This window comes from Carcharhinus amblyrhynchos, chromosome 3 (assembly GCF_965287045.1).
Source record: "Carcharhinus amblyrhynchos chromosome 3, sCarAmb.v2.hapA, whole genome shotgun sequence".
NCBI classification, from domain to species: Eukaryota; Metazoa; Chordata; class Chondrichthyes; order Carcharhiniformes; family Carcharhinidae; genus Carcharhinus; species Carcharhinus amblyrhynchos.
The window spans coordinates 2,197,157-2,222,794 of NC_137326.1; the positions used below are offsets into that span (position 1 = coordinate 2,197,157).

Genomic DNA, 25,638 nt, shown 5'->3' on the forward strand with positions numbered 1-25,638 from the left:
GAGGGGTGGGGGTGAGAGTGTGGGTGGGGGGTGGGTGAGGGGTGGGGGTGAGAGTGTGGGTGGGGGGTGGGTGAGGGGTGGGGGTGAGAGTGTGGGTGGGGGGTGGGTGAGGGGTGGGGGTGAGAGTGTGGGTGGGGGGTGGGTGAGGGGTGGGGGTGAGAGTGTGGGTGGGGGGTGGGTGAGGGGTGGGGGTGAGAGTGTGGGTGGGGGGTGGGTGAGGGGTGGGGGTGAGAGTGTGGGTGGGGGGTGGGTGAGGGGTGAGACTATGGATGGGGGGGTGGGTGTGGGGTGGGGTGGGGGTGAGAGTGTGGATTGAATGGGTATAGGTGTGGATGGGGGTGGGTGAGGGTGGATGCTGGGTGGGTGTGGGAGTGGGTGAGGGGGTGGGGATGAGAGTGTGAGTGTAGGTTAGGGGCTGAGGTTGAGGGGGTGAGGGTGGGCGTGAGTGAATGGTGCTCCCATTAAAAATAATACAATACTTGAAAGTATTTGTTGAATAATATAACACGTTTTATTATAAATGTCCTTAAAAATGATATAGAAACTTTGCGGATATTTGTCCAAAGATAAACATTTTTGTGGTTTTTTTTCAGAATGTTTCACAGGGATTTTGTCAGCACCCTGGGGTAGGGGTGGGGGGGGGCACTGACTGGAAGTGTTGGTGAGCCATGATGTGGCGATGCCGGCGTTGGACCGTGAACACAACCTCCCGCTCACCTGACGAAGGAGCAGCGCTCCGAAAGCTCGTGACACCAAATAAACCTGTTGGGCTTTAACCTGTGAGACTCCTTAGTGTTGGTGAGGCCAGAGTGAGACATTATCCTAAACTCCAGAGACAGACAGGGAGGGTTCAGCAACAGTGGGACAGGACAGGACTGCAGTGAGGGGACAGAGAGGCAGATCAGGAACACCCACCAGCACAGGTAGGACAACAAACCTAGCGAATCACAGGGAGTGAATGGAACAGTAAAACTGGTGAAATTGAACCGTTCTTTAAATAGTTCAGGCAGTTCCAATCACCGGCAGACAGTCTGAAGCAATCTCACTCTCTCCCTGGTTCCGGGCCAAAATAACTCTGTACAAATCCAACCTCTGCCTGAGACTCCCCCCCTTCCCCAGTGCTGGATATCTGGGACACACACGGTGGACACACAGCTGATCAGTAAGTGTTTTCTAAACATTTATTACTTCTCAATTCTTCAAATTCGACAATCCTCTCCGGTTTTTTTTCCTGTTTAAGATTGCACTTTGAAAGAGAGAGGGATTTGGGGAGTGTCACTGATAGGCTATAGGGAATAGGTTTAGTCTCACACTATACTGGCAAGATTTAAAAACTGCCAGGTGGAGATTTGCAGAGTGATCTCCGGAATAATTCAGATTCTGTACATTGTGAGAGTGGAAAGTGAGGAGGTGCAAACTAATTTATTGTAATCAGTGTGATTTTAAACTGGAAATTGCGGTCTATTTAAACCCAGTCTGGTTAGTTTACCAGGTCTGGAAGCCGAAGGCGGCGTCTCTCCAGTAACACTGAGTTTACAAAGCTACTTCCGAAGTTTTTTTGAGATTATTAGCGAGCATCGAACCCCACTCCAGGAATCTGTGTGTCCATCCCAGGGTCAAATGTTCTGACCGCAGTGTCCAGCCACAATGTCACAGCAACTTTGCAGTTCACTGCTCCGAGCTGTGTTTACCAGACAGTGTGTGTGTGATTTAACCTCTGTGTTATCACAGTTACAGCGCTGTTAGCGGTGTTTGTTTAAAAGTTTTGGAACTGTTTCTCCCCAGTCAGTCACTGCTGTTTCTGACCCTAGTGTATTTTCAGTAAAGGGTGAGTCTGACACTCGGGGAAAAGCTGCAGAATGATTTATTTCTTGGGATAGGGCCAGGATATGAAGCAGTGAGTGACTGGCACACATTGTCCTGACTCACTCTGTCTGGGCCCAGGCCAAGGTCAATGATTGGTCAACCTGGGCAAACACTCCAGTAGGGGCTTGTGTAATCCATGTTTCTGATTGGTTAGTGTAAGTGACCTGCCCACATCACCCTGTCCTTAGAAACATTAGCATGAGTTTCCAGCATGGTCTCTTCCCTCACCTGACAAAGTAAGCTCATGAGTTTACTATCAAGTAAACCTGTTGGACTTTAACCTGGTGTTTGTCAGACTTCTTACTGTGTTTACCCCAGTCCAACGCTGGCATCTCCACAACATCTCTCCAACAGCCTCAGGAGTGAGATGGAAAACTCCCCTGGATGAGCGTGGTTCCAACAGCGCTGTCCCATCCAGGACAAACACACATTGTCAACCCGTTTAATACTTCAAAACTCATAAAACTTCTAATCATAAAAAAAAATCTGTAGGTGAATAAACTTCCCAAAATCTCAGTTCTCCCTGCTGGAATTCCGTGTCAGTTTACCACCTTGTTTCCCTGGGAAGGCTGAGGGGGGTCTGATCGGAGGGTATGACATTATGATGCATACTGATAGGGTGAACAGGAGGAAACCTTTCCCCTTTGTGGAACGGCCAGTAGCCAGGGGAGCAGAGGTTTAAAATAAGGAACACAATGTTTAGAGTGGATTGAAAGAAAGCTTTGTTCATCCAGAGGGTGCTGGGAGTCTGGAACTCACTGCCTGAAAGGATGGTGGAGGCAGGAACCCTCACAACATTTAACAAGTGTTTAGATGAGGGGCATCCTGGTGGCACAGTGGGTTAGCACTGCTGCCTCACAATGCCAGGCACTTGAGTTCGGTCCCCGGCTTGGGGTCACTGTCTGTGCGGAGTTTGCACATTCTCCCCGTGTCTGCGTGGGTTCCCTCCGGGTGCTCCTGTTTCCTCCCACATTCCAAAAGACTTGCTGGTTAGGGTGCATTGGCCGTGCTAAATTCTCCCTCAGTGTAACCCGACTAGAGAATTTTCACAGTAACTTCATTGCAGTGTTAATAATAAGACTATTTGTGACACTAATTAGTAAATGTAGAAACATACAAGGCTATGGACTAAGTGCTGGAAGGTGGGGTTAGACTTGGTAAATGCTTGCTATCTGTGCAATAGTGATGGGCCGAAGGGCCTCATATTTTGTGCTGTAAAATCCGCTGGGTTGGAATTTCCAGCTGCGCTCACCCCAAAGCTGGAAAATTCTGCCTGAGGTCCAACGCCCTGGCCCTGTCCCGCCCGCTGTGATTCCCGTGGTGGATAAAATGGGAAAACTCTGCCCAATGACTCTCTGAAAACTTTCTTCCCCAATTCCCAGATGTAGTTAACCCCTTCAGTATTCAGTCAATCACAGGGACGGAGTTTCAGCCTCTGGTCCACAAACTCAGCCTCTCTCCAAATTCACACTTACCTCTGTGTGATTAAATTTGCTGATGTGAAGAAATGAGTGAGTTTTATTGCTCATTATTCATGGCAGGTTAATATAAAACCCAACAAACGCCTCTCTCATGTACTGCAGTGTAATGATGGTTGGCACGGTGACACAGTGGGTTAGCACTGCTTCCTCACAGCGCCAGGGACCTGGGGTCAATTCCCAGCTTGGGTCACAGACTGTGTGGAGTCTGCACATTCTCCCCGTGTCTGCATGGGTTTCCTCCAGGTGCTGTGGTTCCTTCCCACAGTTTGAAAGATGCACTGGCCGTGCTAAATTCTTCCTGAGTGTACCCGAACAGGCGCAGGAGTGTGGTGAGTAGGGGATTTTCACAGTAGCTTCATTGCAGTGTTAATGTAAGCCTACTTGTGACACGAATAAATAAACTTCCAAACTGATTATGAAACTAAACTCAAAACATAGAGGCTGTGAATTTGAGTAGCACCATGGTAATTTTACAGTGTGAATTCAGGTGGACCAGCCTGTGACTGTGTCAGTGGCTTTGGGATTCTTTCCTTCTTCATCCATACCTTTCAGAACTTTTCAAAAAGTACAGAAGATACTTTTATTTCCACTGCTGATGCACACCCACACATCACCTTGATGGTGATGCACCTACGCAAATATATTCTGCACACAGGTGGAAAAATGTGAGAGAGAACATTAATGTGTACCATCTACAAGATGGACTGCAGCAACTCACCAAGACTCCTTTAACAGCATCTTCCAAACACACAACCTCTACCATCCAGAAGGACAAGAGCAGCAGATACCTGGGAACACCACCACCTGCAAGTCACTCACCATCCTGACTTGGAAATATATCTCCATTCCTTCACTGTCGCTGGGTCAAAATCCTGGAATGCCCTCTCTAACAGCACTGTGGGTGTACCTACACCTCAGGGACTGCAGCGATTCAAGAAGCCAGCTCACCACCGCCTTCTGAAGGGTAATTAGGAGTGGACAATAAATGCTGGCCTAGCCAATATTATAATCCTTCTTAGAAAAACAAACAGGACATCCCCACAAAACCCCCAAGAGAAGGAAAACCACTGGGTAAGATTTTACAAGCATGTTGCAGCCTGGATCTGTGAATAGTGATGGTGAAGGCTCCAATTTCTTCCCAGCAGAATGGCTGGCTAGGAATCTCTCCCACTCTGACTGCCTGTCGCTGGGGTGTGTTGGAAGGATTTACAGGTTGATGCTCGACTTGATTGACTCCTTTATAAACAGATCTTGGTGACCAAGTCCTGGAGTGGGATTTGAACCCAGAGCTGAGAGGCCGGGGCACTAACCCAGTGCATCGAGCTCTCCATTCTGGGGCACTGACCCAGTGCATCGAGCTCTCCATTCTGGGGCACTGACCCAGTGCATCGAGCTCTCCATTCTGGGGCACTGACCCAGTGAATGGCCTCTCCATTCTGGGGCACTGACCCAGTGCATCGAGCTCTCCATTCTGGGGCACTGACCCAGTGAATGGCCTCTCCATTCTGGGGCACTAACCCAGTGCATCGAGCTCTCCATTCTGGGGCACTGACCCAGTGAATGGCCTCTCCATTCTGGGGCACTGACCCAGTGCATCGAGCTCTCCATTCTGGGGCACTGACCCAGTGAATGGCCTCTCCATTCTGGGGCACTAACCCAGTGCATCGAGCTCTCCATTCTGGGGCACTGACCCAGTGAATGGCCTCTCCATTCTGGGGCATTGACCCAGTGCATCGAGCTCTCCATTCTGGGGCATTGACCCAGTGCATCGAGCTCTCCATTCTGGGGCACTGACCCAGTGCATCGAGCTCTCCATTCTGGGGCACTGACCCAGTGCATCGAGCTCTCCATTCTGGGGCACTGACCCAGTGCATCGAGCTCTCCATTCTGGGGCACTGACCCAGTGAATGGCCTCTCCATTCTGGGGCACTGACCCAGTGCATCGAGCTCTCCATTCTGGGGCACTGACCCAGTGAATGGCCTCTCCATTCTGGGGCACTAACCCAGTGCATCGAGCTCTCCATTCTGGGGCACTGACCCAGTGAATGGCCTCTCCATTCTGGGGCACTGACCCAGTGCATCGAGCTCTCCATTCTGGGGCACTGACCCAGTGAATGGCCTCTCCATTCTGGGGCACTAACCCAGTGCATCGAGCTCTCCATTCTGGGGCACTGACCCAGTGAATGGCCTCTCCATTCTGGGGCATTGACCCAGTGCATCGAGCTCTCCATTCTGGGGCATTGACCCAGTGCATCGAGCTCTCCATTCTGGGGCACTGACCCAGTGCATCGAGCTCTCCATTCTGGGGCACTGACCCAGTGCATCGAGCTCTCCATTCTGGGGCACTGACCCAGTGCATCGAGCTCTCCATTCTGGGGCACTGACCCAGTGAATGGCCTCTCCATTCTGGGGCACTGACCCAGTGCATCGAGCTCTCCATTCTGGGGCACTGACCCAGTGCATCGAGCTCTCCATTCTGGGGCACTGACCCAGTGCATCGAGCTCTCCATTCTGGGGCACCGACCCAGTGAATGGCCTCTCCATTCTGGGGCACTGACCCAGTGAATGGCCTCTCCATTCTGGGGCACTGACCCAGTGCATCGAGCTCTCCATTCTGGGGCACTGACCCAGTGCATCGAGCTCTCCATTCTGGGGCACTGACCCAGTGAATGGCCTCTCCATTCTGGGGCACCGACCCAGTGAATGGCCTCTCCATTCTGGGGCACTGACCCAGTGAATGGCCTCTCCATTCTGGGGCACTGACCCAGTGCATCGAGCTCTCCATTCTGGGGCACTGACCCAGTGCATTGAGCTCTCCATTCTGGGCACTGACCCAGTGCACCGAGCTCTCCATTCTGGGGCATTGACCCAGTGCATCGAGCTCTCCATTCTGGGGCACCGACCCAGTGAATGGCCTCTCCATTCTGGGGCACTGACCCAGTGCATCGAGCTCTCCATTCTGGGGCACCGACCCAGTGAATGGCCTCTCCATTCTGGGGCACTGACCCAGTGAATGGCCTCTCCATTCTGGGGCACTGACCCAGTGCATTGAGCTCTCCATTCTGGGGCACTGACCCAGTGCATCGAGCTCTCCATTCTGGGGCACTGACCCAGTGAATGGCCTCTCCATTCTGGGGCACCGACCCAGTGCATCGAGCTCTCCATTCTGGGGCACTGACCCAGTGCATCGAGCTCTCTATTCTGGGGCACTGACCCAGTGCATCGAGCTCTCCATTCTGGGGCACTGACCCAGTGCATCGAGCTCTCCATTCTGGGGCACTGACCCAGTGCATCGAGCTCTCCATTCTGGGGCACTGACCCAGTCTGCCACGGGGCCTCCTGTCCTTGAGCTAAACAATATCATAATCCAGAAACCAATGAACTCTCTTTCAGAATACCCCCCCCTAGATTCCTTTCACTGGGCAGGAGGATAAGAGAGATTGAATATTGAAAAGCTGTGATACAGTGAGGAGCGCACTGCTGTCACCCTGGGGGAATTCTCCCCTCGGAATCCGAACATCCCAGATTCAAACCCCACTCCAGACAGGCCCAGGAGGGGAAACCGGACCCCACCTTCAGATTGATACCCAGCAGTTTATAGTGTGAGAGTGTGGGGGTGGGGGTGAGTGGGGGTGGCTGGGTGTGAGGGTGGGGGTGAGTGTGGGAATGGGCGTGGGTGTGAGCGTGAGGGTGGGGGTGGGGATGAGTGGGGGTGACTGAGTGTGGGAGTGGATGTGGGGGTGGGTGTGGGGGTGGGGGTGGGGGGACCACCCTCTCTCCTGGGTTGTGGGAGTCCATGATGTCCTTCGCTGTAATTGGACGATTCACCCACCCATAATCCCAGTTGGGATCCTCTCAGTGATTCTGACACGTTGAGGTTTTTGTCTCAATCACCGTCTCCCGGCACGTTCCACAGCCACACAGCTCTCTGTCAGGAAAGGTTTCTCCTCCTACCTGCCACAGGTTTATCTCTAACGTCCCCGAAACTTATTAATAGCTCGTTCCAAACTGCATTCATTCTGGTGGCTGGAATTCCATGCTGAAATCTTGCCACCAACCAGATTCTTTCATCGTTTTATCCTCTCGTGTAGAGATTTCCTTAAAACTTTGGAAACTTTTCAAGTTTTTCTCTGTGTCTCACACCGGGAATCTCAGAGAATTGGTACTTTGCATTTTCTACACTCTCCACATTGCTCCCAAACAGTGAATCCTATTGCTGGAACAGCCAGGCAGTGAGGTGCTGACATTCTACAGGCTCTGGACAGGAAGGTTCCAGACTCATTTCCATTTCAGCACCAGAGGAGTTCATACTTTAGCAAATTTGAAACTTAGAAGGAACAGCAGGAAGATGTATTTAAATATCACTCTCAAAATCATTAAAAATATCTCCAAGTATTTCACAGCAGCGATTAGCAAACAGAATTTCACACTCAGCCGAGTAAAAATATACCAGGCACTGAGGGGCGAGTTTCACTGCCCCTCCCTCCCCAGGAATGGGAGCGGGCAAGGGGTGGGACGGGAATGTGATGGGATTTCCCGGTTTTAAATTCCGCCCTGAGAATCAGGTGCTGGGTCCCGGGGGGAAGGATTCTGAGGAGAATTTAAGAGGGTGAGAGGCAGGTGGTGAGGAATAGTGGGGGGCGTTTCACAGCTACTGCAATAAAAGGTTATTTAAAAAGAAAGCTTTGCATTTTTACAACACAGTTCACAACACCGGACATTCAAAAGTACTTCGCAGCCAGTGTAACTGTTGTAATGTAAGAAACACAGCAGCCAATCTGTACACAGCGAGATCCCACAAACAATAATGTGATAACGACCAGATGAACCTTTGTGATGTTGCTCAGAACACCAGGGGACCTCCCCCCGTCCTTCTCCCAAGTTCTGCTGGTGGAATCTTTTCCATCCATCTGAGAGGCCCAATGGTGCCCCAGCTGAATGTCTCTCTGGGAAGGCAGTGTAACAGTCAGTGTGTGCAGCACTGCAGTGTTAGCTCTGAGACTGCGCTCAGGCCCTGGGGTGGGTCTTGAACCCAGAACCCTGTGGCCCAGAGCTTGGAGGCTGTGAAAGCCACTGGTTCTCCAGCATGTCACCAGGCTTGTTGTCTGCTGTCCTATCCGGGAGGGGTCCGGGAAATCCTCACTATGTTCAAACCAAGGATGGGTCTGGGTCTTTATCACATCAGTGACATGAAGGGAGGACGATGGATTCTCCGGCTGCCTTGCTGTTACAATGTCACCGTGTGGTTTTTATCAGTTTCTGCAGGTTTGCGCTCAGTACTGAAGGAGAATGAAGATTGCTGTGATTGGACAGAGCCTGTTTGGCCAAGAGGTGTACAAAGAACTCAAAAAGGCGGGACATGAAATTGTTGGAATATTCACCATCCCAGATAAAGATGGCAAAGAGGATCCTCTGGGTGAGTCCGCCCCCCCTGCGGGTACACTCCCCCTGCGGGTACACTCCCTCTGTGGGTACACTCCCTCTGCGGGTACACTCCCTCTGCGGGTAGGCTCCCTCTGCGGGTCGGCTCCCTCTGCGGGTCCGCTCCCTCTGCGGGTACACTCCCTCTGCGGGTACACTCCCTCTGTGGGTACACTCCCCCTGCGGGTACACTCCCCCTGCGGGTACACTCCCTCTGCGGGTACACTCTGTGGCCAGTGAGTCTCACATCTGTGGTGGGTAAATTGTTGGAAGGTATTTTGAGAGACAGGATCAACAGGCATTTAGAGACACAAGGACTGATTAGGGACAGTCAGCATGGCTTTGTGAGTGGAAAATCATGTCTCACAAATTTCCCTGTAAATCACCCTGACCTGCAATGGGACAGCACAGTGGCACCGTGGTTAGCACGGCTGCCTCACAGTGCCAGGGAGCCAGGTTCAATCCTGGCCATAGGTGACTGTTTCCCTATGTCTGCGTGGGTTTCCTCCAGGTGCTCCGCTTTCCTCCCACAGTCCAAAGCTGTGCAGGTTAGGTGGGTTAGTTATCGTAAATGCACAGGGTCACAGTGATAGGACAGAGAGGAGACCTGGGTGGTATACTCTTTTGGAGATTTGGTGCAGACTCGATGGGCCGATTGGCCTCTTCCTGCACTGCAGGGATTCAATGATTCCTTTATTTCCTAACAGCACAGTGGGTGTACCTACACCACGTGGACTGTAGTGATTCAAGAAGGCAGCTCACTGCCACCTTCTCAACCAGGGATGGGCAATGAATGCCGGGTCTTGTTTTTAATAATCTCTGTCACATTTTCTCCACCAGCTGCTGAAGGTGCAAAGGATGGCACCCGCTTGTTTAAGTATGCCCGCTGGCGGGTGAAAGGGAAGGCGATTCCAGAGATAGTGAGCGAGTACTCCAGTCTCGGAGCAGAGCTTAATGTGCTGCCGTTCTGTTCCCAATTCATTCCGATGGAAGTGATTGACTTCCCCAAGTATGGATCCATCATCTACCATCCATCCCTACTGCCCAGACACAGGGGAGCCTCTGCTATCAACTGGTAAGAGATGCTGACCGATACCAAGGCTTTGTCAACCAACCTTCCAGCTTTATATTTTGGTGGAGTGAGTGGGTGATTCCTGTAAATCTGTGACACCTTTAACTTTCCAGCAGTAATTTAAGATGGTGATCTTGTGCACAGCATGTGTGGGGGCTTCTGGATTTTCACAACCGTGCAGCCTAGAATAAACCTTGCCTTAGAACTCAGTTGGAGAACTGTGTCTAACTCTGGACTATTTTTTAAGAAGGATACTGTTATATATATAAAAGGGTTGCAGGTTACTTTAACAGCTGATCACATGATTTGATGGCGACGTCATTAGGGTGTTGCCACAGGCTGCTATTTCATTTTGTATTCTGTGCAGAGCAGAGAGCACCTCTTTCAATAAAGCCCGTTATCTGTTAGATTGAATCTACACGTGCAAACCACAACTTTTATTGCTATTAAAAATCCACAACCTCAGACGTAGGCAGGACATTCCAGAAAGTAACTTGGTGACGAGATGGGATTTGATTGAGAAAAGATCGTAAAGGCGAAGGAGAAAAACTGCGGCTCCTCTCACTTTGAATGTTAGAAGGCTGGCAAAAAATCAGTAACAGGGTTAAAGATTAAAGTGGCAGTGTGGGGAAACCATGTCAGAGAAAGATCTGTGTGGTTTTAAAAGAGGAGATTTTCTGATCAGTGAAGGGTGAGATTGCAGACAGTCCCTGGCATGTCTGAAATGAAGGAATGTTTTGCTGTACGGCTGGGGTCATTTAACCAAGAGCCCAGAATGCCTGGAGATTAAGCCAAGGGTCCACTTTACCACCAGAGAATGAATCAAGTATCAGGGAAATGGACAAGGTGACGGTAACTGTGGTAATTGATATCTGCAGGTGAAATGTACGTGTTAGTAAATACTTATAATGATTTGATATTACACAGGATAGGAAAAAGAGAAGAGTTAAAGATAAAATCCCATTGGACAATGCAGACAGTGCAGTGTGACAGAAGCAGGAATTAGATTAAGATGATGACTGAATCGGATAAACATTGTGACAGGAAAAGCTGTAAGAATCCCGGGAACACGATAGCTCAGAAGCAACCTCGAATCGTACATCAAGTCAGCGGCCTCCAGGGTGAAAGGGGAAGTACTGGGAAGATAGTAAAAGATAGGCTGAGCGGTCACACGTCACCAGTTGGAGGGAGCAAACAGACTGAGTCTCGGGGACTGTGCAGAACTTCAACACAATGTTTTATTCAAGCTTGTTCAACATGCATGGGGGAGAGCGCTCAAAGTTACAATTCAAGTTTGCTCCTGAGCTGCCCTGTCCTGTGGCCCCACTGAACCTCTTTCTAACCACATTGTTAGTACTGATGTGGACCAGGACTGCTGGCAGTTCACCCTCCTCCCCCAGTGATATCCTTCCCCCTGGGAATCGGGGAGGCGACACACCATCCTGGATTCAGGTCTGCGGCCGCACAGACAGCTATCTGCTCCCCTAGCTATCAAATCACTAATCACTATCGCTCTTCCAGTCTTCCCTTCTATCTCTGTATAGCTGACCACACCCCGTGGTGCTATGGACGTGACTCTGGCTGCACCCCCCCCCCCCCCAGATGGACCATCACTCTTATCAGTATTGAGAGGCAGGAACACTGCTGGAGTACCCACTGACACCCGGGACGTCTCTCTGCATTGACTGGATTGGGCTTTCCCTGATCAGGAGTGTTTAGTGTTACACTTTACACCGTTTGGTAAACTGCCTGATTTGTTTCTCTCCAGGACTCTGATACACGGAGATTCGAAAGCAGGTTTCAGTATTTTCTGGGCTGACGATGGTTTGGATACAGGTCCCATTCTCATGCAGAGAGAATGTGAAGTATTTCCTGATGATACCATCAGCACCTTGTACAACCGATTCCTCTACCCGGAAGGGATTAAGGCCATGGTAAGGTCCTGATACATCCTATCCAACACCCTAAACACCCACTCCCTCCACCACCAACACTCAGTGGCAGTAGTGTGCACCATCTACAATATACACAGCGGTAACTCACCAAGGCTCCTTAAACAGCACCTCACAAACCCACAAACACAGCCATGTAGAAGGACAAGGGCAGCAGATACTTCCACCGCCTGGAGGTTCCTCTCCAAGTCACTCACCATCCTGACTGGGTCAAAATCCTGGAACTCCCTCCCTAACAGCACTGTGGGTGTACCTACACCTCAGGGATTGCCGTGGTTCAGGAAGACTGCTCCCCACCACCTTCTCAAGGGGCAATTCGGGATGGGCAATGAATGCTGGACTAACCAGCGACACCCACATCTCGTGAATGAATTTTTAAAAGGATGGTGTAACTGCTTTTCGCAATGTTAGATCAACATTATCCAAAATATACTGAGAGAGAGAGAGAGAGAGCAAGAGTCAAATGGAAACAGATTGTGATCGATATGAGAGACTGATATATTGTAATGCAGGAAAAGCAGCAGCCAGTTTATGCACAGCAAGACCCCAGCAAGTCACCCTATCCCCGTAACCCTTTGCATTTACAATGATCAAACCCGAACATCTTTGGACTGTGGGAGGAAACCAGAGGAAACCCACGCAGACATGGGGAGAACATGCAGACTCCACACAGTTGCCCAAGCCGGGAATCGAACCAGGATCCCTGGTGCTGTGAGGAGCAGTGTGAGCCACTGTGCCACCGTGTCACCTTTCTTCCAGTTGCAGGGTTCTTTCATGTTGGGTGACAAATTCAGATGTGGCTTTGGTTCATGTTTTATCTTAAAGACAGCCACCAGAATTCTACCGCCACGGAAACAGAGCGGGCGAGGGGCGGACAGCGGAAATGTCCGTTGTCCTTGGCTGGGAATTCCCCAGTTTCGCTCGAGCGAGGCTGTAAAACCCCCAGCCAGCCAGCAAGGTGAACTGTGCAGCAGGTCCCCCGTACTGCAGTGGGACGGACTGCCTGGGTTACACCCTCAAGCTGCAGATTGCTGAGTCGGAGTTGGGAGGATAAACTGTCCCCTCAGTGCCGTGCCGGAACCACGGGGATATTCCTGGCTGCTCACACAGAGGGAGCGGGGGTCCCATGGTGACAATCCCTCACCGTGTCTGTCCATTCACAGGTGGAATCCGTGCAGCTCATTGCGGATGGGAAAGCTCCGAGAATCATCCAGCCCACGGAGGGAGTGACTTATGAAGGAATTCAGAAGAAAGAAAATGCAAAGGTGATGAAATCTTTTCGTTATAAATTAGTAAAATCCAGTTCTGTCATTTCCCTGAGCAACTTTCCCTTTGGAATAATCTTATTAGTACAACATCCAAATCTGGGTGCAGGGGGGAGAGGGGTTACTGAGTGACAGTGTGAGGGAGCTGGATTAACATCAGTACAGATACAGTCAGTAACACAGGGTGCTGGGGGGGGAGAGAGAGGGGTTACTGAGTGACAGTGTGAGGGAGCTGGATTAACATCAGTACAGATACACAGTAACACAGGGTGCTGGGGGAGAGAGGGGTTACTGAGTGACAGTGTGAGGGAGCTGGATTAACATCAGTACAGATACAGTCAGTAACACAGAAGGATTATAGATTTATATATTTCCTAATAGTAAACAGGAGAATGAGGAATTATTGAAACGCTGACTGACAATTTCTTCCCTCAACCAAGGCACTGAGTCCAAGTTGTTTCATTTGTGTAGCACCATTTTCCATTTAGCAACCCCTTCACACGAGTACAACCTGTGAAGAACTGACCTCACACCCAATGTTGAGATACGTAACGTGATCTGAGACGGTTGTAGTTCTGGAGGAGGTTACACTGAAAGAGGTGAATGAGACCACAGAGGGATTTGAACATGGGATGAGATTGTTAAATTTGATGTGTTGCTGGATTGGGTGTAAATATATCGGAGTGATTGCACTGAGACTGTGGGGTTTTAGGCAGAGAATGGGTGTTGATGACTGGCTGCCCAGGGGACATGTGTCTGAAGGATTGTTTTTGTGTTCAGATTAACTGGGACCAGCCAGCGGAGGCCCTTCACAACTGGATTCGAGGAAACGACAAGGTTCCTGGGGCCTGGGCGGAGGTTAATGGACATGTAAGTGTTGTGTGCAATCCTGGGAGAGTGAATAACCCGAATAAAGTGTCTCAAACCTCAGGAAAAACATTGAGTTGTTGGCAAGGCCATGTGCCAAGGAAAAGTAAAGTTTATTTATTAGCCACAAGTAAGGTGTACATTAACACTGCAATGAAGTTACTGTGAAAATCCCCTAGTCACCACAGTGCAGGTCAATGCACTCTAACCAGCACGTCTTTCAGACTGTGGGAGGAAACCGGAGCACCCGGAGGAAACCCATGTAGACACGGGAGGAATGTGCAGACTCCACACAGACAGTGACCCAAGCCGGGAATCGAACCCGTGTCCCTGGCGCTGTGAACCAGCAGTGCTAACCACTGTGCCACCGTGCCCCCCCAGAACAAGTGCCCTGTGTGAGGCTCGAACTCATGACATTCAGATTATGAGACTGACACACTGCGCACCGCGATAACGAGGTGTGACCGAGAGAAAGATGGATTGGGGACGGGAGTCAGGTCCTCGAATCCCTTTTCCTTTGGGAAGACCCACCATTCTCTCACGGTGTTAGCAGGAAGGTTCCTGAATGGTTGGTGAAGAGGAAACCCCGGGGCTATCCCCTGGGTTTCCCAAAGTGCTGCCTAACCAATCAGCTACTCTGGACAGAGTGGATGGGGAGAAACTGTTCCCATTGGTGGAGAGGCAAAGCGCTGAGGGCACCAATATCTTTTTTCCCACGATGGTGCTGAAGCGAGGCGATCTCTTACAAACTGTGCCCAGCATGCCTTCCAGTTCGATCTTTTATTCTCCTTCCATGTTTCTAAAACTTCACTCCAACTCTTTAAACTCTCTAAAATAGACCTATCTCACATTAAGTTGACCTTTCTCTACACCCTAGCTATGACTGTAACACTACATTCTGCACACTCTCCTTTCCTTCTCTATGAACGGTATGCTTTGTCTGTACAGCGCGCAAGAAACAATACTTTTCACTGTATGTTAATACACGTGACAATAATAAATCAAATCAAATCAAAAAGACAGTGATTGGCTAAAAGACCAATGGCAATGGGAGGAAAGGTATTTTCACACAGAGTGAGAGGTTGGGAGCTGCCGGGGAGCACGCTGGAGGCAGATTCAGCCGATTCAAACATAAACTTCACAGCAGCTGGACAGATGTTGGTGAGTTTGGTAATAAGGCAGTGGGCGGGGCTAAGCTGAGTTACTCTGACACAGAGCTAGCATAGATACAAGAGGCTGAGTGGCCTCCTTATCTCCTCGAGCCATTCTTTGAGTCTATTGGTCATGGATTACAAAGCCACCTACCCCTGGTGTAAGCACCACAGACACAAGCACAAAACTGAGGCTTGAAAATTGCCCTGAGCCCACGGTGTGGGGGGGTGCAGGGTGTAGGGTTAGAGCTGCGAGGGGGAGGAGGTGGCTGCTGTGAGACCAGAAGGGGGAGGATGAGTGAGAGCTGTGAGAATGGGAGCAAGAGAGTGGGAGAGAGGGGCAAGGGGGGGAGAGCTGGGAGAGAGGGGGCAAGGGGGGGAGAGCTGGGAGAGAGGGGGCAAGGGGGGGAGAGCTGGGAGAGAGGGGGCAAGGGGGGGAGGGCTGTGAGAGAGGGGGCAAGGGGGGGAGGGCTATGAGAGAGGGGGCTAGACGGGGAGGGCTTGAGAGAGGGGGCTAGACGGGGAGGGCTTGAGAGAGGGAGCTAGAGGGGGAGGGCTGTGAGAGAGGGGCAAGAGGGGGTTTTGGTAGGGCGCGGGAACCGTGGTGCACGATGGTTGTGGTGAACCTAGACAGGAAGAAAGGAAAGGTGTATAAAAGGTTCAGGGAGCTAGGAGATGGTAAGGATCTAGAGGAGTATAAGGCTTGTAGAAAGGAGCTTAAAAAGGAAATTAGGAGAGCCAGAAGGGGTCATGAGAAGGCCTTGGCAGGTAAGATTAAGGAGAATCCCAAGGCCTTCTACAAATATGTAAAAAGTAAAAGGATGAGAAGAGAAGGGATAGGACCTCTAAAAGGTGAAGGGGGAAAAGTCTGTGTGGAACCGGAAGAAATGGCAGAGGTGCTTAATGAGTACTTTGCCTCGGTATTCACGGTGGAAAGTGATCTGGGAGGTTGTACTACAGGTTTGCGGCAGTCTGAAAAGATTGAGTATGTGGATGTTAAGGAAGAGGATGTGTTGGAACTTTTAAATTCTATCAAGATAGATAAGTCGCCGGGACCGGATGGGATGTACCCCAGGTTACTGTGGGAGGTGAGGGAAGTGATTGCAGAGCCCCTGGCGATGATCTTTGCATTGTTGATGGAGACGGGAGAGGTTCCGGAGGATTGGAGGATTGCGGATGTGGTTCCTATTTTCAAGAAAAGGAACAGGGATAGCCCGGGAAATTACCGACCGGTGAGTCTGACCTCAGTGGTTGGTAAGCTGATGGACAGGCTTCTGAGGGACAAGATTTATGAGCATTTGGAGAAGTTTGACATGATCAGAAATAGTCAGCATGGTTTTGTCAAGGGCAGGTCATGCTTTACGAGCCTAGTTGAGCTCTTTGAAAATGTGACTGAACACATTGATGAAGGAAGAGCGGTGGACGTGGTTTACATGGACTTCAGCAAGGCGTTTGATAAGGTCCCCCATGCAAGACTTCTTGAGAAGGTGAGAGGGCATGGGATCCAAGGGCCTTTGGCCTTGTGGATCCAGAACTGGCTTGCCTGCAGAAGGCAGAGAGTGGTTGTGGATGGGTCTTTTTCTGCATGGAGGTCGGTCACCAGTGGAGTGCCCCAGGGATCTGTTCTAGGACCCTTGCTGTTTGTCATTTTCATAAATGACGTGGATGAGGAAGTGGAGGGATGGGTAAGTAAGTTCGCCGATGACACGAAGGTTGGTGGTGTTGTGGATAGTCTGGAGGGATGTCAGAAGTTGCAGTGTGACATAGATAGGATGCAAGACTGGGCGGAGAAGTGGCAGATGGACTTCAACCCGGATAAATGTGTAGTGGTCCATTTTGGCAGGACCAATGGGATGCAGGAATACAATATCAAGGGTGAGAGCCTTAGCTGTGTTGAGGAGCAGAAAGATCTTGGGGTCCGGGTCCAAAGGACTCGTAAATCAGCCTCGCAGGTGGAGGATGTGGTCAAGAAGGCATATGGTGTACTGGCCTTCATTAATCGAGGGATTGAGTTTAGGAGTTGGGAGGTAATGCTGCAACTTTATAAGACCCTAGTCAGACCCCACTTGGAGTACTGTGCGCAGTTCTGGTCGCCTCACTATAGGAAGGACGTGGAAGCTATTGAAAGGGTGCAGAGGTGATTTACAAGGATGTTGCCTGGATTGGGAGGCATGCCTTATGAAGTTAGGTTTAGGGAGCTGGGACTCTTCTCCCTGGAGAGACGTAGCTTGAGAGGTGACCTGATAGAGGTTTATAAAATGTTGACAGGAATGGATAGGGTGGATTCTCGGAGGCTATTTCCCAGGGCTGAAATGGTCGCTATGAGAGGACACAGGTTTAAGGTGCTGGGAAGCAAGTACAGAGGAGATGTTAGGGGTAAGTTTTTCACTCAGAGGGTGGTGAGTGAATGGAATCGGCTGCCGTCAGTGGTGGTGGAGGCGAACTCGCTGGGGTCTTTTAAAAGACTTCTGGATGAGTATATGGGGTTTAATGGGATTGGGGGTTATAGATAGGTCTATAGATTGGTAGGTATTGATGTGATCGGCGCAACTTGTGGGCCGAAGGGCCTGTTTGTGCTGTAGTGTTCTATGTTCTATGTTCTAATCCAATTAAATCCCATATACTCATCCAGAAGTCTTTTAAAAGACCCCAGCGAGTTTGCCTCCACCACCACTGACGGCAGCCGATTCCATTCACTCACCACCCTCTGAGTGAAAAACTTACCCCTAACATCTCCTCTGTACTTGCTTCCCTGCACCTTAAACCTGTGTCCTCTCGTAGCGACCATTTCAGCCCTGGGAAATAGCCTCCGAGAATCCACCCTATCTATTCCTCTCAACATTTTATAAACCTCTATCAGGTCGCCTCTCAACCTTCGTCTCTCCAGGGAAAAGAGTCCCAGTTCCCTCAACCTATCTTCATAAGTCATGCCTCCCAATCCAGGCAACATCCTTGTAAATCTCCTCTGTACCCTTTCAATAGCTTCTACGTCTTTCCTATAGTGATGCAACCAGAACTGCGCACAGTACTCCAAATGAGGCCTGACAAGGGTCTTATAAAGTTGCAGCATTACCTCCCAACTCCTAAACTCAATCCCTCGATTAATGAAGGCTAGCACACCATACGCCTTCTTGACCACATTCTCCACCTGTGAGGCCGATTTAAGAGTCCTGTGGACCTGGACCCCAAGATCCTTCTGCTCTTCAACACTACTAAGACTCCTGCCCTTGATAGTGTACTCGTTCATCCCATTGGTTCTGCCAAAATGGATCACTACACATTTATCCGCGTTGAAGTCCATCTGCCACTTCTCCGCCCAGTCCTGCATTCTATTTATGTCCTGCTGCAACTTCTGACATCCCTCCAGACCATCCACAACACCACCGACCTTCGTGTCATCAGCGAACTTACTAACCCAAATATTGGATTGGGGGTTATAGATAGGTCGATGGATTGGTAGGTATGGATGTGATCGGCGCAACTTGTGGGCCGAAGGGCCTGTTTGTGCTGTAATGTTCTATGTTCTAAGCTGTGAGTGTGGAGGGGGAGTGGAGAGTGTGAGAGTGTGGAGGGACTGAATGGCCTCTTTATTTTCTTGTGGATTTGTTTCAAAATCTGGAATAATTTTTCCCTCTTCTATTTCAGAAGCTGACATTCTTTGGTTCCACGTTGCTCAGTAACCCCCCTCCCCAGGGCCAGCCACTGGACATCCCAGGGGGTCACGCTCCCGGCATTGTTTGCAGGAATGGCCTGGTCCTCTTTGGGAATGATGGTAAAATGGTAATGAAGCTTCAGTTCAAACTCTCAGCTCTTCTTCCTCAGAAACATTCCTGTAATATTATCAGATTGGGAGATTTAAATGGGAAATCTAACTGGCAGGGTAAAGGATTGTGAGGGTGGTTGGACAGCTGGGATACTGTTGTTGGTTTTTGCATTCATTAAATATAAGCAGCAGCATCCTGTCAGAGTGACAATTCTTCACAAACATCCGGCTTTCTTTCAGCTTTTGGTGAAGAATCTCCAGTTTGAAGATGGCAAAATGATCCCAGCCTCCAAATACTTTGACTCTTCAGAAAGTTCTTCACTGGAGTTAACTGAAGAGGAGGAAAAGGTCAAAGAGGAACTCCGAGTAAGTAAATCAGGAGAAACATCTTCACCCAGAGACTGGGGAGAATGTGGGACTCGCTTCCACAGGGAGTGGGGAGAATGTGGGACTCGCTTCCCACGGGGAGTGGGGAGAATGTGGGACTCGCTTCCCACGGGGAGTGGGGAGAATGTGGGACTCGCTCCCATGGGGAGTGGGGAGAATGTGGGACTCACTGCCACAGTGTAGAGGGAGCTTTACTCTGTATCTAACCCCGTGCTGTACCTGTCCTGGGAGTGTTTGATGGGGACAGTGTAGAGGGAGCTTTACTCTGTATCTAACCCCGTGCTGTACCTGTCCTGGGAGTGTTTGATGGGGGACAGTGTAGAGGGAGCTTTACTCTGTATCTAACCCCGTGCTGTACCTGTCCTGGGAGTGTTTGATGGGGACAGTGTAGAGGGAGCTTTACTCTGTATCTAACCCCGTGCTGTACCTGTCCTGGGAGTGTTTGATGGGGACAGTGTAGAGGGAGCTTTACTCTGTATCTAACCCCGTGCTGTACCTGTCCTGGGAGTGTTTGATGGGGGGACAGTGTAGAGGGAGCTTTACTCTGTATCTAACCCCGTGCTGTACCTGTCCTGGGAGTGTTTGATGGGGGGACAGTGTAGAGGGGGCTTTACTCTGTATCTAACCCCGTGCTGTACCTGTCCTGGGAGTGTTTGATGTTAATGTCAGTCCTGGCACTGGAATCCACCCTCTTGTTTTGCATAAAATTTTTGCAAATGAATGTTTACAAACTGTTCCAGTTTCGTTAGTTTTTTTTTGAAAAGCTGCCTCATTGTTGGAGGTGCTGTGTGGAATTCTGTCTCTGTACCATATTGAATCTTACTCTGTGTTCTGTTTGGTTTAGATTATCTGGAAGGGGATCCTATCAAATGTGGAGGAAATTGTCGATTCAACAGATTTCTTCAAGTCGGGAGCTGCATCAATGGATGTGGTCAGGTAATAAATAGCCCATTCTCCCCAAACTACCCCTCAGGCAACAGCGTTTCCCCCCTCCCCCCGTCACATCCCCCCCCCTCCCCCAGGTAATTGCCCATTCCACCCCACCCACCCCAGGTAATCCCACCCCCCCCTCACATCGCCCCGGTAATAACTCACCCTCACAGCCAGTCACAGCGGCAACCCACGAACAAATACATTTTTGAAATGGGACTCGGGTCCTCACAGCAGCGCGGTGACCGTCCCCCCCCCCCTCCACTGTACCAAACCACTCAGTTATATTACACAATGCACCAATGGTTCAAGGCAGTAATTGCTGTCTGTCCACAAGTGATGCTCAGAACGGAATGGGCCAAGATAAATGGACCAATTATTAACAGAGAGGAGATTTCCAACACAGAGTTTGGAGGAATACAAGTTTTGCACGTATTGATACTGGAGAATGGTGAACATTGAGGTTAAATCTATATCTTTGTGGGAGATATAGGAGGGATGTCCGAGGTAGGTTCTTTACTCAGAGAGTGGTTGGGGTGTGGAATAGACTGCCTGCTGTGATAGTGGAGTCGGACACTTTGGGAACTTTCAAGCGGTTATTGGATAGGCACATGGAGCACTCCAGAATGATAGGGAGTGGGATAGACTGATCTTGGTTTCGACATAGCTCGGCATGACATCGAGGGCCGAAGGGCCTGTACTGTTCTGTGTTCTATAAAACTCCAAAGGTTATAAAATTGTATAATTTACTTCTTGCTAAATCATTTGTCAGGTTGCTCTATTTCCAGCTGAATGATAATCTCAGCAGCCAATGTAAACTGGATCCTGGTTCCAGTGCCAGGCTCCCTTGAACTGTACTTGAACTTGCATCTATGCAACTTGCACTTAGATTGTATCTGTTAATACCCCAGCAATGTCACCACTCTCTCCAACTTTTACAGATGAACCATAGAAAGCATTCTTTCTGGCTGTATCACAGCTTGGTCTGGGCTCCTGCTTTGCCCAAGACCACAAGAAACTACAAAAGGTTGTGAATGTAGCCCCAATCCATCACACAAACCAGCCTCCCATCCATTGACTCTGTCTACACTTCCCACTGCCTCGGGGAAAAGCAGCCGGCATAATTAAGGACCCCCCACACCCCGGACATTCTCTCTCCCACCTTCTTCCATCGGGAAAGGAAGAAGATGGAAGAGAGAATGGAAGAGGAGGAACTTCTTTACACAAAGGGTTGTGAATCTGTGGAATTCCCTGCCCAGTGAAGCAGTTGAGGCTCCCTCACTGAATGTTTTTAAGGCAAGGATAGATAAATGTTTGAACAGTAAAGGAGTTAAGGGTTATGGTGAGTGGGCGGGTAAGTGGAGCTGAGTCCACGAAAAGATCAGCCATGATCTTATTGAATGGCGGGACAGGCTGGAGGGGCCAGATGGCCGACTCCTGCTCCTAGTTCTTATGTTCTTATGAAAAAAATACAAAAGTCTGAGATCACGTACCAACCGACTCAAGAACAGTTTCTTCCCTGCTGCCGTTAGACTTTTGAATGGACCTACCTCGCATTAAGTTGATCTTTCTCTACACCCTCGCTATGACTGTAACACTACATTCTGCATTCTCTCTTTTCCCTCTCTATGAACGGTATGCTTTGTCTGTACAGCGTGCAAGAAACAATACTTTTCATTGTATGTTAATACATGTGACAATAATAAATCAAATTTTAAAAAATCAATGCGACAGAATCTCACACCAAGTTACACAAAGAGACACAAGGGTGTTGGTTAACAGCTCAAACGCAGAGTGGGCATTAACAGGGCTTTTCTTGTTGACCGGCAGTGAATGGTAGAGTGCAGCTGGGGTCACTGCTGGTACCTCCTCTATTTACAATCTATATTCATAATTTAGGTAATGTGACAGAGAGTAATGTGTTAAAGCTTACTGATGATACAAAGCCAGGTGAGAAGGTAAGCTGTAGGGAGGATACAGAGAGGCTGCAAAGAAATACAGACAGGTTAAGTGAGTGAGAACAAGGTGGCAGATGGAGAATAATGTTGGGGAATGTGAATTTATTCACTTTGGTTGTTAGAATAGGACATGGGGGCACAGTCTCAGGATAAGGGAACTAACCATTTAAGACCCAGAGAAGGAGAAATTTCTTCACTCAGAGGGTTGTGAATCTTTAAAATCCTCCACCTGGGGGATTGTGGACGCTCCATTGTTGAATAATTTAAGGCAGGAATGGAGAGATTTCTCAGGGAATGAAGGGCCAGGATTTTATGGCTCTCCTTTCCTGGGTGAGATGTTATGGTCCCACCAAAGTAAATGGTAATTTAAACAGCCTGTGGATTTACCGAGAGTCGGGGAGAGACCCCCCCCCGGCCAAGGGCTTATGGGGAATGGGTGGGAATACAGAGTGGGAGCTCATGACCTTATTGGTTGGTGGAGCAGGCTGGATGGAGCACGGTGGACTGAGCCCTGCTCCTTGGGACAGATGAACAGAGCGTGTCCTTGTTCTCCGCAGGTTGGTGGAAGAGATTAAGTTGAAGTGTTGCGGTCTCCAGCTACAGAATGAAGATGTCTACATGGCCACCACGTTTGAAGACTTGACGCAGGCGCTCGTGAGGAAACTCCGAGGGGAAGATGCGGAGGAGGAGCTGCTGATCGATTACGTGTGTAGAGTTTACAGTAACAATCTATATATCAGAGTGGAATTATCTCAGGAGCATTGAGACAAGATCACCAGCTCAGTCCACTTGTGATCTGTCAGACTGAATCCACCCAATCTCCGTCCGATTCCACTGTCCCTCACTCCGCACAGTCCGATCCCACTGTCCCTCACTCCGCACAGTCCGATCCCACTGTCCCTCACTCCGCACAGTCCGATCCCACTGTCCCTCACTCCGCACAGTCCAATCCCACTGTCCCTCACTCCGCACAGTCCGATCCCACTCCCCCTCGCCCCACACAGTCCGATCCCACTCCCCCTCGCCCCACACAGTCCGATCCCACTCCCCCTCGCCCCACACAGTCCAATCCCACTCCCCCTCACTCCGCACAGTCCGATGCCACTCCCCCTCACTCTGTATAGTTCAATCCCACTCTCTCCGCACTCTGCCCAGTCCAACCCCACTCTCCTCACTCACTCCAAATATAGACTCATAGATGTTTACTGCAGGGTAACAGACCCTTTGGCCCAACCTGTCCAATTCGCTTTTTTTTTAAACCCAAAGCTAATCCCAATTGCCTGCATTTGGCCCGTATCCCTCTATACCCACCGTACCCATGTAACTGTCTAATCGCTTTTTAAAAGATAAAATTGTACCTGCCTCTACTACACCCTCTGACAGCTTGTTCCAGACACTCACCACCCTCTGGGTGAAAAAATTGCCCCTCTGGACCCTTTTGAATCTCTCCCCTCTCACCTTAAACCTATGCCCTCTAGTTTTAGACTCCCCTACCTTTTGGGAAAAGATATTGACTATCTTGCTGATCTGCGCCCCTCATTATTTTATAGACCTCTATAAGATCACCCCTCAGCCTCCTACACTCCAGAGAGAAAAGTCCCAGCCTATCCAGCCTCTAATCCCAGTAGATTCTTAGTAAATCTTTTCTGCACTCTTTCTAGTTTAATAATATCGTTTTAATATATATAAATATATAGTTTAATAATATCCTTTCTATAATAGGGTGATCAGAACTGTACACAGTATTCCAAGTGTGGCCTTACCAATGTCTTGTACAACTTCAACAAGACGTCCCAACTCCTGTATTCAATGTTCTGACCGATGAAACCAAGCATGCTGAATGCCTTCTTCACCACTCTGTCCACCTGTGACTCCACTTTCAAGGAGCTATGAACCTGTACCCCTAGATCTCTTTGTTCTGTAACTCTCTCCTGTGCCCTACCATTAACTGAGTAAGTCCAATCCCACTTTCTCCTCACTCCTTATAGTTTAATCCCACTCCCTTCACCTCCCTCTACACTGCCCAATCCCGCCCTCCATTTTATTGCTCCTATGCTCTAATATCTCTCTGCTGCAATGCTGCTGCTGATTCTCTTGAGATTTTGGTGGCTTTGGTTTCACAATGGAGACTCTGCGCCCACCTTTAAATCTCTCCACGGGGAATGGCCTCATGCTGTACCCTGCAATCTCCCTGTGCCCAGGGCCACACCTTTCACAGCACCCTCTTAACATGAGAAACACTGAGGAGTTTCCCAATAGGATTCACTGGGCAGTGATCAGGAGCGAGAACCATGGCTGTTTAAAAGAGAAACCCATGGGGAAGGCTGGGATTGGAGGAAATAGCTCTAAAATGAGGTAAATTGAGGGGCAGCAGACACAAGCCTGAGGGTTTAACTCTGTTGGGATCGAAAGGAAGGTGGTGGAAAAGAGAGGCTCGATCAGCACTGACGTTGAAGAAAGTCAGACTCTCAATCACAGAATTGTTGCAGCGCTGAAGGAGACCATTCGGTCCATCTAATCCATGCCAGCTCTCAAAATGAACATTTCACTGAGTCTCACTCTCCCACCTTCTCCCTGTAATCCTGAACCTTATTCCTATCCAGATAATAATCCAATTTCCCATCGAGTTCCATGCTTGACCCTGGCTCTGTGACAATCTCAGGCAGCGTGTTCCAGATCTGAACCACTCACTGGGTTTTTGCCTCGTGTCTCCATCGCTTCTTTGTAAACTGACTCAAATCAGTGTCCTCTCATTCTCGATCCTTTCATGACTGGAAACAGTTTTTTTTAAAAGTTTATTTATTAGTCATAAGGCTTACATTAACACTGCAATGAAGTTACTGTGAAATTCCCCTCGTCACCACATTCTAGTGCCTGTTTGAGTCAACGCACCGAACCAGCGGTGTGGGAGGAAACCGGAGCGTCCGGAGGAAACCCACACAGACACGGGGAGAATGTACAGGCTCCACACAGACAGTGACCAAAGCTGGGAATTGAACCCAGGTCCCTGGCACTGTGAGACAGCAGTGCTAACCACTGTGCCACCCACAATCCCTGTCCACACTGCCCAGACCCCTCAGAGTTTTGAACACCTCGATCAAATCTCCTCTCCTTGTACAAAGTGAGTTAAAATATACAAACTGTGGAATAACAGGGCTCAGTGAATAACTTTTAATCTTTGTTAGGTAAGGAATGATTGGGATTATTCCCAGAAAGCTGTATGGATTGAGTTGGTTTCACGTCTAAATGACCCTCAATGGAAATGCAGTCAGTAAAGTTTGGCTTTGTGAACCCGGGTCTGATATCTCAGGGGTTAGAATTGGGGGGGGGGTCGCGACCCTACAGTGGCTGAGTGAATATCTCACATGCAGCAAACAGGGGCTCTGCCTGTGGCTCTGTTAGTCGTGGGTGAGGGTGGGTTTCAGCAAGTGCTGGGTATGTGAGTGAGCAGAGTTACGGGATCGAACCGAGTGTTCCAAAGTGATAATCTTTGTGTATAAACTCACTGCTGCTTTTTGAATGACA

At 49.6% G+C, this 25,638-nt stretch overlaps 1 protein-coding gene across 3 annotated transcripts in view; it reads left to right on the forward strand.

Moving 5' to 3' along the window:
• Positions 1–688: 688 nt before the first annotated feature.
• The window catches only part of LOC145362858 (cytosolic 10-formyltetrahydrofolate dehydrogenase-like), a 45,878-nt gene continuing 20,928 nt past the window's right edge, over positions 689–25,638 (forward strand). Inside the window, exons 1-10 of one of the 3 annotated variants that reach the window (XM_080218614.1) lie at positions 689–923; positions 8,604–8,763; positions 9,609–9,843; positions 11,609–11,774; positions 12,956–13,057; positions 13,838–13,927; positions 18,721–18,855; positions 19,079–19,204; positions 20,070–20,161; positions 22,671–22,818. In XM_080218614.1, the coding sequence (XP_080074740.1) occupies positions 8,637–8,763; positions 9,609–9,843; positions 11,609–11,774; positions 12,956–13,057; positions 13,838–13,927; positions 18,721–18,855; positions 19,079–19,204; positions 20,070–20,161; positions 22,671–22,818 (1,221 nt within the window). In that variant the 5' untranslated portion in view covers positions 689–923; positions 8,604–8,636. Of the gene's footprint in view, positions 924–959; positions 1,163–8,603; positions 8,764–9,608; positions 9,844–11,608; positions 11,775–12,955; positions 13,058–13,837; positions 13,928–18,720; positions 18,856–19,078; positions 19,205–20,069; positions 20,162–22,670; positions 22,819–25,638 lie in introns of those variants that run through there. The other 2 variants (XM_080218613.1, XM_080218616.1) reach the window with 2 other exon arrangements.